The sequence below is a fragment of the Lepidochelys olivacea genome, assembly GCF_965140295.1.
Source record: "Lepidochelys olivacea isolate rLepOli2 genome assembly, chromosome: 8".
In the NCBI taxonomy this organism is placed as follows: Eukaryota; Metazoa; Chordata; order Testudines; family Cheloniidae; genus Lepidochelys; species Lepidochelys olivacea.
The window spans coordinates 45,354,869-45,369,968 of record NC_140418.1 but is presented as its reverse complement, the minus strand read 5'-3'; the positions used below and the strand labels follow the sequence as shown (position 1 = coordinate 45,369,968).

The 15,100-nt window shown below is 44.7% G+C and overlaps 1 protein-coding gene across 1 annotated transcript; it reads right to left on the bottom strand.

Annotated features, from left to right (window-relative positions):
• Window positions 1-3,739: 3,739 nt before the first annotated feature.
• On the bottom strand, window positions 3,740-13,129 carry TNFSF18 (TNF superfamily member 18). The gene is made up of 3 exons (XM_084637095.1): window positions 12,868-13,129; window positions 7,257-7,287; window positions 3,740-5,818 (listed from the first exon to the last, which is right to left on the bottom strand). Exons 1-3 carry the CDS (start codon window positions 13,024-13,026, stop codon window positions 5,457-5,459), a joined length of 552 nt encoding a protein of 183 aa, XP_084493221.1. The 5' UTR covers window positions 13,027-13,129; the 3' UTR covers window positions 3,740-5,456.
• Window positions 13,130-15,100: the final 1,971 nt, after the last annotated feature.

The following is a 15,100-nucleotide window of genomic DNA, read 5'->3' as shown; positions in this document are numbered from 1 at the left end:
ACTTACTCAGACCTCAGCAAAACCAATGTTCCCATTATTATTGCTGCTTGCTGTGTGCTCCACAATCTCTGAGAGTGTAAGGGGGAGATGTTTATGGCGGGGTGGGAGGTTGATGCAAATTGCCTGGCCTCTGAATATGCACAGCCAGACACCAGGGTGGTTAGAAGAACACAGCAGGGTGTGCTGCGCATCAGAGAAGCTTTGAAAACCAGTTTCATGACTGGCCAGGGTACTGTGTGACACTTCTGTTTGTTTCTCCTTGTTGAAAACCCACCCCCCTTGCTTGCCTCTAAATTCCCTGTAAGCCACCTTCCCTCCCCCCTTCGATCACAACTTGCTTGCAAAGGAAATAAAGTCACTATCATTTTTAAAAACATGTATTCTTTATTAATTGATTATAAAAATAGGGAGATAACTCACAAGGTAGCCTGGGTGGGGTGTGGGAGGAGGGTAGGAGGGAAGGAAAAGGCCACTTCAAAACTTCTTGATTGACAGCCTTTTGTTGCTTGGCCTGTCCACTGGGGTGGAGTGGTTGGGTGCCTGGAGCCTCTCCCCCGCGTTCTTGGGCGTCTGGGTGAGGAGGCTATGGAACTTGGGGAGGAGGGAGGGCAGTTAAACAGGGGCTGCAGCAGCAGTCTGTGATCCTGCTGCTGTTCATGAACCTCCACCAGACACCGTTTGATCCCGCAGTAGCCCCAGCGTTGCCTCATGCCTCCTCTGATCTTCCTGCTGCCACATCTCCTCACATTCATCGGCCACTTTCCTGTACTCCGCTGTTGTGTCCCTCCACACATTCTGCTGAGCTCTGTCAGTGCCGGATGACTACATGAGCTCAGAGAACATTTCATCGGCATGCGTTTTTTTCGCCGCCTTATCTGAGATAGCCTTTGGGACGGAGGAGGGAGGCTTGAAACATTTGCAGCTGCTGGAGGAAAAAAAGGGAGTGAAGTATTTTAAAAGATACATTTTACAGAAAAATGGCTATACTCTTTCACGGTGAACAACACTATTCACATTACATAGCACATGTGATTTTGGTACAAGGTCACATTTTGCATCTTATATTGAGTGCCTGCGGCTTTGGTGTTAGAGATCACACATGCAACAGAATTTGGCTTGCAGGCGGCCATGGTAAGCCATAGTCTTTCAGCTTCTGCAACCTTCATAACAGCAGCGCCCTCCTCTCCCATACCAAGCAAAGCACATTGAGTTGGCCATTTAGTGCTGCGGTTTTCCTGTTAACGTGCAGCAGCAGAAACCAAACTGAACCCCCCCATCCAATTCTCTTGGATCATCACTTTACCCCTCCCTCCGCTGTGTGGCTGGTATCAGGGAAGATCCCTGCTAGCCAAACGTGAACAGCTCAGTGCTAATGCCCCCCCTTTCCCCCACCCACCGCGTAGCTAACTGCGGGGAGGATTTCTTTTCAGTCACAGGCAAACAGCCCAGTAGGAATGGCCACCTCTGAATGTCCCCTTAATTAAATTCCCCTATTTCAACCAGGTTACCATGAACGATATCATTCTCCTGAGCATAACACACAGAGATAAAGAACGGATGTTGCTTGAATGCCAGCAAACACCAGGACCATACGCTGCCATGCAATGATACCAGATTACTTGCTGCTAGCATGGCATGGTAAAATGTCCTACCATGGGGGACGAAATAAGGCTGCTCTCCCCAGAAACCTTCTGCAAAGTCTTTTAGAGTACCTCCAGGAGAGCTTCATGGAGATGTCCCTGGAGGATTTCCGCTCCGTCCCCAGACACGTTAACAGACTTTTCCAGTAGCTGTATTGGCCACGAATGCATCCCAAGTCCTCAGGGCTACTTAATCATTAAAAAAACGCTTGCTTTTATAACATGTATTATATTTTAAAAGGTTCACTCACCAGAGGTCCCTTCTCCGGCTTCGTTGGGTTGGGAGGGTATTTCAGTCAGGGTGATAAAAAGATCCTGGCTGTCGGGGAGAACGGTGTGCTGTGTGCTCTCCTCAAGCTCGTCCTCCTCCTCCTCATCTTCCCTGTCCACAAAATCCTCAGGCATGGCGGAGAGTACCCCATCATCGTAGTCCAGGGACAGGGGTGGGGTAGTGGTGGCGGTCCCCCCTGGAATTGCATGCAGCTCAGCGTAGAAGCAGCATGTCTGGGGCTGTGTCCCGGAGTGTCCGTTTGATTCTTTCGTTTTCTGGTATGCTTGTCTGAGCTCCTTAAGTTTCATGCGACACTGTGTTGCGTCCCTGCTGTAGCCTCTGTCCCTCATGGCCTCAGAGATTTTTTGAAATGTTTTGGCATTTCGTCTTTTGGAACATAGTTCTGATAGCACAGATTCCTCTCCCCATACAATGATCAGATCCAGTACCTCCCGTTTGGTCCATGCTGGAGCTCTTTTTCGATTCTGGGACTGCATGGTCACCTGCGCTGATGAGCTCGCCTGGCCAAACAGGAAATGAGATTCAAAAGTTCCTGGGGCTTTTCCTGTACACCTGGCCAGTGCAGCTGAGTTCAGAGTGCTGTCCAGGGCGGTCACAATGGTGCACTGTGGGATAGCTCCCGGAGGCCAATACCTTCGAATTGCTTCCATACTAACCCTAATTCGAAACAGCGATGTCAATTTCAGCGCTAATCCCCTCATTGTGGAGGAGTACAGAAATTGGTTTTAAGAGCCCTTATGTCGAAAAAAATGGCTTCGTTGTGTGGACGGGTGCAGGGTTAATTCGATTTAACGCTGCTAAGTCCGACATAAACGTGTAGTGCAGACCAGGCCTGAGTGTAACACTAATTGAGAGGTGCAAACATCTTCCCACCTATGAGAGTGCCCCCAGATGCAAACAAAGTGAACCTCGAACCAACGCTTTCTTTTCTGTCACTGCTGACACCAATCCAAAGTCTTCGTTTAAAGCCAACCTTTCTCAATTTACCACACAGTGACAGCTCAGGCACCATAGTTTCCCCCTCAGACTTAGAATGAAAAATGTCTCAGATACCAGTGTGTGGTAACCTCTGGCAAATGACGACTTTTTGAAATGGAGACCGTGATAGAGTCCCAGAGATGCCAGTGGTAATTAAAATGCAAGTTATACTGCAGTCAGAGGGAGGGGGGATTCCTCACATGGCCAAGCTTAGCCCATTGCTTAGGGTCTCCTTTAGAACGCAAACTCATGCATTTCCTGATTATTATTGATAGTAGCCATGATGGAATTGTAATGATGTTGAGTTAGCACTTACATAGCACTTCCTCTCGTTAAACCGCTTGATAAACATTGATTCACTATGGACCTTGCCCTACTACAGATGTGTGGGTGGGAGGCGAGGATACCTCTTGTGCCCTGTGCAAGGAACAGGCACAAAACAGCTCCTATGCTCCCTTTAGCATGAAGACTGACCCTCCTTCTCCTGGCCTTCAAATCCCACTAATGCCATGGGGAGCAGACTACAACCTCAGGGATGGGGGAGTGGGAGGGATTCAGGGTCTTGGTTCTCCATGGAGAAGCACAGCTTGTCACCATCCTCACACTACCCCAATTATAATGCATACAAACTGGCCTTACACCTAACTGATAACCAACACCTCCCACCCATGAGACAGATAAATAAGTACTATTATCCCTTCTTGCACATGGGAGTACTAAGGGTCAGACCCTTCAGACCTAACACAGACAAAGCAGTCAAGCTAGGTGAAGGGTGGATAAATGTATTTGCAAACTATCATGTTTGGCCATACACAAGGGCACTGTACACTTTTATTCTGAAAAACTTTATTCTAGATTAAGGATAATTAACTAAACAAGAAAGAACAAAGGTAAAGTCTCCATGCGAGAGCACTGTTTGTCTCCCCTCTTTAATGGTCTGCACTGAAATGAACACAAAATGGCAGCCACTTCTGTAAAGCAGGCTCCATAATATTTAATGTTGGAATACACAGAAAATAAAATCATAACAACCACATTGCATCAAACTAACCCTAAATCGTGATTCAGTCCAACAGTGTTTGTATTTGTTTGTTTGTCCAGGAAAATCCATGAAGCTGTAATTTGTTTCAAGGAATGATTGGGGAGGCTTTATTCATGCAAATATGGCTATTTGTGTGAAAACAAGCATATACCCATCAGAGGAGCTTGCCCTAGGACAGCTAATCAAGGAACAGAAACCCGACTGTGTGACCAACCACAGCGCTAGAACAGGGAATTGGAGGATCTCCAAGGACTTTACAATGTCCATTTATTCAGCCTTACAACATGCCTGTGAGGTAGGTAAATACATTGTTATACCTGACTTAGTGAGGAGAAGCTAAGGCACGACCACAGTGCCTTACCCAAGGTCACACAGTGACTTAGTAGAGGAGCACAGGATACAGCTCAACAATCTCAATCCTCAGCTCTCCCCAGTAGATCACACTCCTTCTCTTCCTTTAGTTCTACAGGTGTGCCCTCCCATCAATAGAGATATGGGTACCCCACTTCCTTTCAATGACAAATGTTACATCTGCTTATACTGCACAATGTAGCTATAGATGATAAGAGAATTTGAAGCCTGGTCCCCGTCCAGTCCAGATGCTGCTCTGTGTGACTTTATCTGCACTATTAAGTTCCATGTTACAGCACTGTATGATAGAAAATGGTGAGGGTCAATGGAACCCTGAATCTTAATATAGACACACAGGCTCTATGTGCCACCTTCAATACGCCAGCATTGGACTCAATGGTTCAAAGAGAAAATATAGTTTGCATTCATTCTGAATGCAAAACTCCTAAACAGTGTGAATCCCCAGGAATGATGGGGCTGGGTTTACACTGAGGGGAAATTGGGACAGCTGCATTTTCCCTTATTAAAGTTAGGTATGTATGTGAGGAGAAAAGGGGACAGAAAGGAGAGGATGTTCCACTGAAGCCCTAGATGGGAGCTAGGAATTGTCCCTCTATTGCCTTTGCCTTTAAACATGTTGGTCCCTCAATCTCAGACAGGCCATTTTTTGTCCAGGTTATGTACAGTATGTGCATAATATATTACATTGACATAGCATCTTTCATGTCCACGGATCCCCTAGGCACTTCACAAAATATACAAATGATAATCACTTTCACCCTGCACGGAAAGGCAGACAGCTGAGGAGTGAAACTGTTTACCAGTGCAGAATGGGCAGAACATAGTGACTTATTTGCCTGGGATTTTAGAACTAACATTTCTAACACATCAAGGTATTGCTTTTCTTTGTTCACACTGTTGTTCTAAAAGTGTCTTCCTCTCATAACTTGTGACAATCTGATGTCATTACTGGAGTCGCACATTCACGTCTTGTTGAGCGTGTACCCTGAATCACTTCAACAGGAAGATGAGAAAGCCCAAAGCATCGTTGTCTTGAGTTTGATGCAGAGAAATTGCAAACATTTCAGACTCAGAGGTTAGATTCCTAATGTTCTTTGGAGGGTGAGAGAAGTTGACTCCAAGTGGAAGTCTGTTACATTTTGTACAGCCCCCAGTAAGTCTGATTTTCTGTTGAGATGTGTCCAAGCCCATTATTGACCTTACAGAACAGCTTCTCCCCCTTGCTCAGAAAATAAGGTCTCCCGAAATTGATGGAGACAGTGTCCTCCCCAGAATTTGTCCCAGTCATCTGGTTGAGGAGAATATTCTGATCTCTGTACAGTGTCATCGTAAAATAATCTTTTATTGTCTTTATGCGGGTCACCTGGGCATAGATGAAGTACATGCCACTCTGCAGGATCTCCAGCTTTTGGTCAGAGCCATTCCTTATGAAGCTACTGCAGTCTGTCAAGTTCCACTTCCATATGATGTAACCATCACGATCTTCTGAAGGTACTTCCATAAAGAAAGGAGACAAGGAAGAAAACAAAGTGAAAAGCATACAAGGTGGTTAATTATATTTCAAAGTCTACCCCGTTTCCTAGATTTTCCCTTGTCATTCTGTAAGTTAGTTCATCTCCCTTCTTACCTTTTTCTGATCTCTTTGATTTGAGGTCTTTGGGGAGGAGAGGGAAGGGTCTGAGCTATAAAATTCAGAGCAGGACCCAGATTCTGAACAATTCCCAGAGTTCTGGGCTGTTTGGAGCTGGGATTCTGTTATTCAGACCCAGATTCAGATTCTGACACCCATGAAGTGAGGGGATCTTTAGGTTCAGGGTTTTGGTCTGAGCCCATCTTACTTAATTAAATCATTCGACTGCTCTTCATGGGGCAGACCCTCAGCCAATCTAAATCAGCATGGTCCACTGGAGTCAACCAGTGGTTAAGGTAAAGGGCAGCAGGGCGAACCCAGCTCTCCCTCCACTTCTAAAAGATAAACAACTAACTCCCTCTCCTCACTGGCCACTGTCGTGAGAGCATCTTCCTGTTCCAGTCTGCATTAAACAGCAGACACAAATCCATCCTATCTCAGCGAGTAAACTTTTCACTCTAAAAAGTGACTGTGGATATGGTATTTCCTGACTCACCAGATCTGATGCCTGTGTTTGTGTTCAGAGTCGTATCTGCTTTCTATGCTGAATAACAGCATTTCCCTATTGTTTAGTCCTGTTATTGCTCCAGAGCCAGCACCACTCGGGGAGACTGCTAGAGTCTATCCAGGCACTCAGACATCATCAACAGAATTGTTAATGAAGGGTTTGTCTACACAGAAAAATTCTGCTGATTGTATTATGTCTGTTTAGAAACTAATCTGGTACATTCTTAATTTGGGTTAAAAGGATTTTATATCAATTTAGCGTAAGTCAGTAAGGAACTGACAAGCTAAAACAAAGTCTTGCTCACAGATGTAACAAGTTTCATTTTCAAAATCTTTCCTGTTGCTGCTGTGGTAAGCCAAAAGGCTTTAGCTTGATTTTCAGACCCCAGGATGAGATTACAGGCCTAGCAGTTAGGACAACCCCTCCCCCACTTTTTTAAACGAGTAACATTTGAGAATTTGATCTGCAGTCACTGAGAGACAATAAATATGGAATCCCAGGATACTATTTGTACAGTCATGTTTCAAAGCAGAACTGCACTTTAAGAGAGATGATTCATCTGATACCACTAGCTAGTGCTGGGAATAGAACTGAGAAGCGACTGACACCCGGTTGCCTACAATAGCCACTAGATCACCTGGGCGTCATGTTTCTCTGTTTTCATTATTTACTGCTGTTCATAGATAGGGGAGAAATACTCCAGCCTGCTCAGTACATTACTATGATCTACTCGCCTTCACCGCACGGTGTGAATGGTAAAAATCAGAAAACCATTCCAGGATCTTGATACTTACAAGTTGCATGAGCCCAGCAGATCTCCGGAGACTGTGAAGCGAAACAAAGTTTGGTCAGGTTTCAGAGTAGCAGCTGTGTTAGTCTGTATCCGCAAAAAGAAAAGGAGTACTTGTGGCACCTTAGAGACTACCAAATTTATTTGAGCATTAACTTTCGAGAGCTACGGCTCACTTCATCAGATGCATTCAGTGGACAGATTTTATATACACAGAGAACATGAAACAATGGGTGTTACCATACACACTGTAAAGAGAGTGATTAGGTAAGGTGAGCTATTACCAGTAGGAGAGAAAAATAACCTTTTGTAGTGATAATCAAGGTGGGTCATTTCAATTAAAGTTTGGTCAGTTTGTTGCATGTTATGGCCTGGGACTTTGACACTTAGCAGCTAATGTTCTGTGTATGTTTGGGAGAAGTCCCGGGTAGCAGAAATCTTTCTGTTATCAGAGGAGACAGACTTCTATTGGGTCTCATTCAACTGGCTCTTCACTTTCACTGGAAAGCAGCTGCTTAACCCAAATGGCATCTTGCCCTAGGACTGTTTTCATTTTAAATGTTGGTGGTGGTTTTGGTGTTGCTAAGAGTAAGAGTCTAAACGACACAGGATATCACCAGACATTACACAGCACTGGCTGGTGTCATGTAACCGTATCCCATGCTTACATAGTGTGTCTCTTTGTCACCCTCTAGTGGGTGAAGCATGTTTAGAGGTTTAGGAATCTGTTACTGCCCTCAAGGTAACAGCTCTGGACCTTTAGCTCTGGTGGTAGACACTCATATGTTTAAATGCAGAGATTCTGGGTTTAAACCACACAGATAACTCTCCAGCAACATTGTTACTCCATCTTTTCATGTGGCTTTGCCACTTTTTATTAAAAGACAAATTTTATTTTATCTTACATTCTGGTTTTAAGGAAAGACATAGTTAAGAAATGTTTGATTTGGTTTATTTTATTTAAAACTGCAATAGAACATTACTTTTCAAGAGCAGTGAAAGAGCTAACAGTGATGTCAAAGAATGATCACTGAAATCTGAGTTAGCCCCCTGTTAAATGCTGCATTTCACAGATATAGTTTCAGGCTGTCTGCAAATTTAGGTAGACGTATCAGTTGTACTCATATCAGGTTTTGAAGATTTTCTTCCCAACTATAACAGCCAGAGACTAATTTTTTTTAAATGAAAACTAAAACTCTGGAGAACCACCAAAGGGTCTGTCTGAGCATGACCCTGGTTAGTCCTTTTTACTGCCCTCCCTTGTAGGAAGGCCCCACAGCTTGGAAAACACACAATAGAGTGAAAATGTGTCTGTTTACATCCATAAGTTGGTAGTACTCCATCTGTCCTGTGGACTGGCCAGCTGTCTGACTGATTCATAGGAAATGGGAAAAGGGAAGTAACTGTCTTATTTACAAGCGTAAACAATCAACATTTTCAAATATTAGTGTAAATCTCTTATGTTAGATAGCAGTGGCCTAAAATATTTTACATTATTAAATATATTATTAATTATTCATGGGCTTTTGCACCAAATATAAAAATAAACCACAGACATCAGTACCCATTAGGGGAGCCAATCACCTCACTTCTTAATTGTGGCAACTGCAATTCCATTTCTTGGCCTCTCCCATACAGAAACTACCAAGAGCAACAACCCATGTGGAAAGATTTCTCCTCCTCCTCCTCAATGATTATTATCTGTTATTCCTGTTGTCGTACCCTGAGCCCCCTGTCAGGACCCCCTTGGTGATAGGTGCTAAATACAAATATTATTAAGAAAGACAGTCACTGCCCAAATAGTCTAAACATATTTTTAATGGGAATGAATTCAGACCCTGGTTACTCCTTTTTAATGCCCTCCCTTGTAGGAATGCCCCACAGCTTGGAAAACACACAGAGGAGTGAAAATGTGTCTGTTTACATCCGTAAGTTGGCAGTACTCCATCTGTCCTGTGGATGCTGGCCAGCTGTCTGACTGATCCATATGAAATGGGACTTCAAAGGTCATTGCATTTGTACATTGGCCTAGATTTGGTCCCGTATCTCCTGGCATGAATGGCTACAGTAGTTCATTGTAGACGCTGCAACACAAAGTCCTGCCAGACTTTGCTAACAGTGGAAACATGCAGTATTTTACATTGATCTAAATAAGACTAGCGGACAAACACCTGCACCATTGTGTACCTTAGTTTTAACCCACTGATCCTGACTGGAGTTCCCATAACCAGTATTCTGCTTAGGTTCTTATACCTGGCCTGTCACTGTGGTATTTCAGCACCTGCTTCTAGCAACTGGAGGAGATAACTTTGTTCAAGGGACATGATGACTGACATAGCTTTCAGCTAATACGTAGCTGAGCCTTTCCTTCCATGCTGCCAGCGAAATGCCCACCGTCCAGGGATAATTCTATTAATTGACTCAGCTGCCCAAAAGATTGGGGTGGTCAGAACACCTTAGCTCAAAACACACAGATGCCACTTTGCCCTTCTCTAGAATCTTCCATCCAAGGCCTCAAAGCCCTGTGACTAATCCTCCCACCCCCTGGCTCTCTCCATTGAAGTACAGGGTGCTAAAGTGATTCATGTGAAGTCACCAGAGCTGGCCTTATGGGTGAGCAACATGGGCAACCAATCAGGGTGCCATGGTCAAGAGGGTGCTGGTGCCCAGGCAGGGTAAGAGGTGAGCACCCGCCGGCTGGGCTCCGTTCCCCAGTTGTGGGTGGTTTCGTTGGCACATGTGATGTCCCAGCTCGGTGGAGGGGGCGGGCGGGGTGGGATGGCTCCAGCCATGGGAGGGGCTGAAATTCCAGGGTATGTTGCTGTAACTTGTGGCTGGGGAGGGTCTGCCCTGGGAGTGAGCTGCAGGAGCCCCAGTGGGCCTGGGGGAGGCCTGGTGCTCTGCAGGGCAGGCTTTGCCCTTGGGGTTGGGAGATCTGCTTCCACCCGATGTCTCCTGGCATCACCCTGGGCTGCCTGGCACAGCCTGCCCACCAGCGTAGCCGCTCACCCTCCCCTAATGCCCATGAAGCAGGGGCAGATGGGGCACACCCAGGCTAGTGACGAACTCTCCTGGGGCTGCAGAGCGGTGTCCAAAGTTGGGTGGCATTGAGGAGTGGAGGCAGCGGAGCTCCCTGAGCAAGTTTCCAACAGCCAAGCTGGATGCATGCTGGGCTGGGCTTCAGTTTGTGCCTCACAGCGCTGCCATCCCCCTGGTGCTTCACACGGCCGCCAACCTGGCATTTTCACCACTGGTGCCAGAAGCTCAGGTGCTATGGGAAGCCAGCCCCGAGCGTATGGGCTGCCTGTGCCATTTGCAGCAGTCTCTTTTGTAGGTGCACATGGTCCCTACTGTGACTTACAAGCTTCTCCAGTAAACTTCAGGTGTGTGACTGGACTGTGCTTAAACTCAAAGAAAGTTTGCCCAGAGCACCATTTTCCCTAAGGCCGGCCCTAGAAGTCACAAATGACATCATCAGCAGGACTAGAGTTCTGCTCTCTTGCCTCCTACTTCATTTTGAACTCTCAGCCATGCTTCGTCCCCAGGATTGCAAGAAGGGCATTTTATTCTTTCAGCTTGTGAACGCATTTGGAGATGGGAGCAGGAGGAGTACCCCCAACTTACCCACTCCATTAAGGACCAGATTGCAAACTCTTCACTCACATTGCCTTTAATGGAAATACTCCTGTGAGTAATGGCTCGACACGGAGTAAGGGGCTCACAATCTACCCCTATATAACAAGTCTGTACCGATGTTCACTCAATGGCAAATACCAAACTAGCAAACTTGTCCTGCCCTTGCAGATGGATGGATTCAATCAGTTGGTCTTCCCCATCCCTAACTACAGTGTGAAAAAAAAAAAGCTTTTGTTTATTCAGACAATGCTATTTCTGCAGTGGGAAAGAAAGGGGAAGGAAGTGGAACTCTTACAGGATGGGGTGTGCATTACTGTGCCAGTATCACGTGTGATTTACTGTCAAGCAGCATGCAATTTTGAGCACAGTGCATGTCATGAGGCTCCCGTGTTATGCCTCCAAAATAGAATGGTGGGAAGGGGAGGAGGGAGAACTTAAAAGAAAAAAAAAAGTTGCACCAAGATTTTTTTCCCCTAAATGCTTTACAAATGGTGCTCCTGTGAGGTGCTGAGCACCCGCTAGCCCCATGGGAATTGAGGGTGTTCTGCATTTTGAAGGAGTGATCAGGACCTTCCAGGATGGATCTCCTAGTGTAACTCATGATATACACCAGCCACAGTCATCATATTTCCTGGAGGTGTTTGATGCTGAGTATCTAAATAGGGAACTTCTTCTTCCATTCCTGGAGCTGTAGCTGAAGACAGGCTGCAGCCCAGGTGGATGCTGGAAACATAACATCCAGAGCAAGCGTTTGGATTCTCCAAGAGGGAGTGTTCACCTTTTGGGAACGAGAGTAAAATTCCACGTACCAATGGGCTGTGCAGGGAGTGAGGGGAATCTTTAGCCTTCACCTCCCAAGCTCAGAACACTGAAGAGAAGCTAGAGATGGAGGAGGAGATCTTAGGCTACATTCAGTCCTGAGGTAAGCACATGCAACTCCATTGACTTCAGTGGAGTCACACCTGCTTGAACTGGGCCCCTTGACCTTCCCAATGCCGGGGCAGGATTGTCTGCTCAACTGCTTTGTCCAGCCTAGTTGCAAATGTTTCAAGTGACATGTTTCATGCTGTTCCACAGTGTCAGAGATCTCCCCAATGGAAAGTTTCTTCTGATAGTTAACCTATTCCTTTGCTCAGTACCATCCTTTTCCTCCTAGCTATACATCTCTCTACCCTCTTCTACTGCCTTAAAAATTCCTCCCTCTCTTTGGTGTTTGAACCCTTTGGATATTGGCCGACAGTTGGCATGTGTCCCCTTAGTTGTTCTGTGGTCAAGCTACAAATACAAATACAACTACATTACATAAATGTTAGGTTAAAAGTCAAGCACTGAAAAGTTAGGAAATACCAGATTTATGGTTACCTGTGCAACCTATGCATTGAACAAAATAGGGGTCCTGTGGAAAAAGTAGCAATGTGATTGTGTAATTAAAAACTATCACAACACATCCAAACAAAGGGGCTGAATTAAAGCTGCAGCCAATAGGGGCAATTTTAGAAAACGCTCAGTGCATCCTGCGAGGTGCTGAGCACGCTCTGCTCCCATGTGAGTGCAGTCATGCCTCCACAGAACTAGTACAATGCAATAGAAAATTAGTGACTTCTCTTTACACGATTAGACTCTCTGAGGGTAGAGGTATGCTGAACCAATGGACTCCTAGTCTAGCCCTTTCCTTAATAGGTATTGTCAGATAATAATAAATAATAATAATGCACAACAGCTGGCATAGTAGGAAAGGACAGATCAGAAGAAAACACTGACTTTATCATTTTTAAAAAACAGCAAAATTAATGAAAGTTTCCCAAAAGAAGCGCTGAAAGCACTTGGGCCGTTGAAAGCAGTCTGGAGAAAGCATTGGCTCCAAGAAGGAACAGAATTAAAGGTTGCAATTATCCAATTCTATAAAGATATCAGTCATAATAAAAATAATACTAATATACTGTATACTTTAGTCGCTGGTATTTTTGCACTCTCCTTACCTGGCTATGAAGGCACAGAAAGCAGGCTATCAAAAGTGGAACCACAACCAGTATTAAAAGAGCCAGAGCTGCCAAAGTGCAAAGGTTCATCCCATTGCATCGTGAATTGTTTGCTTCCCTGGGAATATTTCCATTCTCCAGGAAATTTGGCATTTCCATGCTTCTTAGCTCTCAAACTGCTAGAGAGGAGACAGCTGAAAACCAAACAGCCACAGCAACATTAAAAAAATACTGCAAGAATTCCTGACTTCTTGACACCAAGAATGAGCAGCCCTGAATGGAATTTATACACGGGGGATAAGATGGAAGAGGGAGGAGCTTATGCATTTGTTTCATCACTGTCTAGCTGCAGAAAGCAATTAGCCAGCATTTCCTCATGAAACTGATGAAGAGAACGGAACTCTCATTTGGCTCCAGGCCCAGAATGTGAAGGCGGCTTTGAAATGAAACTCAGCCAGCAAACTGCAAACAATTATGAAAAACCCCCAACATTTTCAGACAAGAGGCTGAGTTCACAGAGCTCTTCGAAAGAATAAGAGGAAGGGCAAGGTATGAAATGCACAAATCCCAGCATTTGCAATATGTTGCACAGAGTCTGATTGTTTTTCTCTTCAGAAGGATTTGTTTTCCAAGAGAGAGTGTTTTGGTAACTGGATTTAAACGGTTTCTCAATTCCAATGCTAAAAAACAGAACGGTAGTGCCGGAAGGCAGCTTTCCAATACACTAAGAGATTATGATTTGTATAGTGTGGCAGAGCTCCGACCTTGTCCCCATGGGTCCCGCACTTCCAGGCAGTTTATGCTAGCCTCAGAGGCTTACTGCAACCCTCCACATAGCCCTTCTCTCTCTAGGGCCAGGGTTACAGTCTACTGAGCCCTTTTCATCATAAGCCAGCAAGGAGGTTGGTGAGAGAACTCCCACAGTCTCTGTTGTCCCTACGAGCTTACTCCATAACAGTTTAGCCTCCTGTCCTGACAGGGGCCTATCTTCCCCTCCCAGGAGGTGTTTCTGTAGTGGCAGGTTGGGGGGAACCCAGGACCACCCTCTATTCCGGGTTCCAGCCCAAGGACCCTAATTGCAGCAGCTGATCTTTCACTGCCAGAGTTGCTACATTTCCCTGGGCCACTTCCCCACAGCTCTCCCACTTCTCTCTTCTTCACCCTTACCTTAGGGCTCCCTTACCAATGGCTTGAGGGTGTCTTCATTACTCAGCCCTTCAACTGCACTTCCTCTCCCCTAGCTCTCTTCAGCCTGACTTTGGAGTGAGCCCTTTTATAGTATCCGAAGGGCCTTAATTAGAGTCAGGTGTTCACATTAACTTAATGGCCTCACCAGACTCTTTGCAGGTTAATTGGAGTCAGGTGTTCTCATTAGCCTGGAGCAGCCCCTGCTCTGGTCAGTCAGGGAATAGAAAACTGCTTATCCAGTGGCCAGTATATCTGGCTTCTACTACTCTGTTGTACCCAACTGGCCTAGGTCTATCACAATAGTAAACACGGAACTAGACGAGATTTCAAAGCAATGACAGAATATAAACCACATTTCCAAAATTGGCCACCAAAATTGCATCCAAAAAGTTTGGCAATTCACCTTTTGGAGCCACCAACCCTAATATTTTCATTTGTAAACAGTGACTTGTGCACGTAGTTCCCCGCTCTGCACACTGGAAAGGATCCAAAAAAGAAGAATGCAATTTAATTTCAAACAGCTTCATTGGAGCCATCTGAAAATTGTAAATTTCTTTCAGTTTGGAGAGCTTGAAATTGATCCATTTATTTTCCAAATACATTTCCATTTTTACCCATTTCCAAACATTTTAAATTTTCTAAAACAAAAATGAAAACCAAAACATTCTCCATTTCTGGTTTTTGAAAATGACAGGAAAAATATCATGTTAGTCATTTTTAAATGGGAAAAAAGAAAGAAAAAAGAAAAAAACACAGGAAATGGGGTGGGGAAGAAAAGAAAGAAAAAAGAAAAGAAAAAAAGGAAATGCACAAAATGAAAATAATTGTTAAAATATCAACCAATAGAATACATTTTGGTTTCCAGATTTTGTGAAAATTTTGGGTTTTTTTAATAGAAGGAAATGAATTGAGACTTTTTTATTTAAAAAAACCATTTTTGACAACAAAAAAAGTCAATGATTTAAATAACTTCAACCAGCCCCATTGCACCCATTTTACCAGTGTAACAGGGACACAGAAAAATTTTATTCACACATTTTAGGAA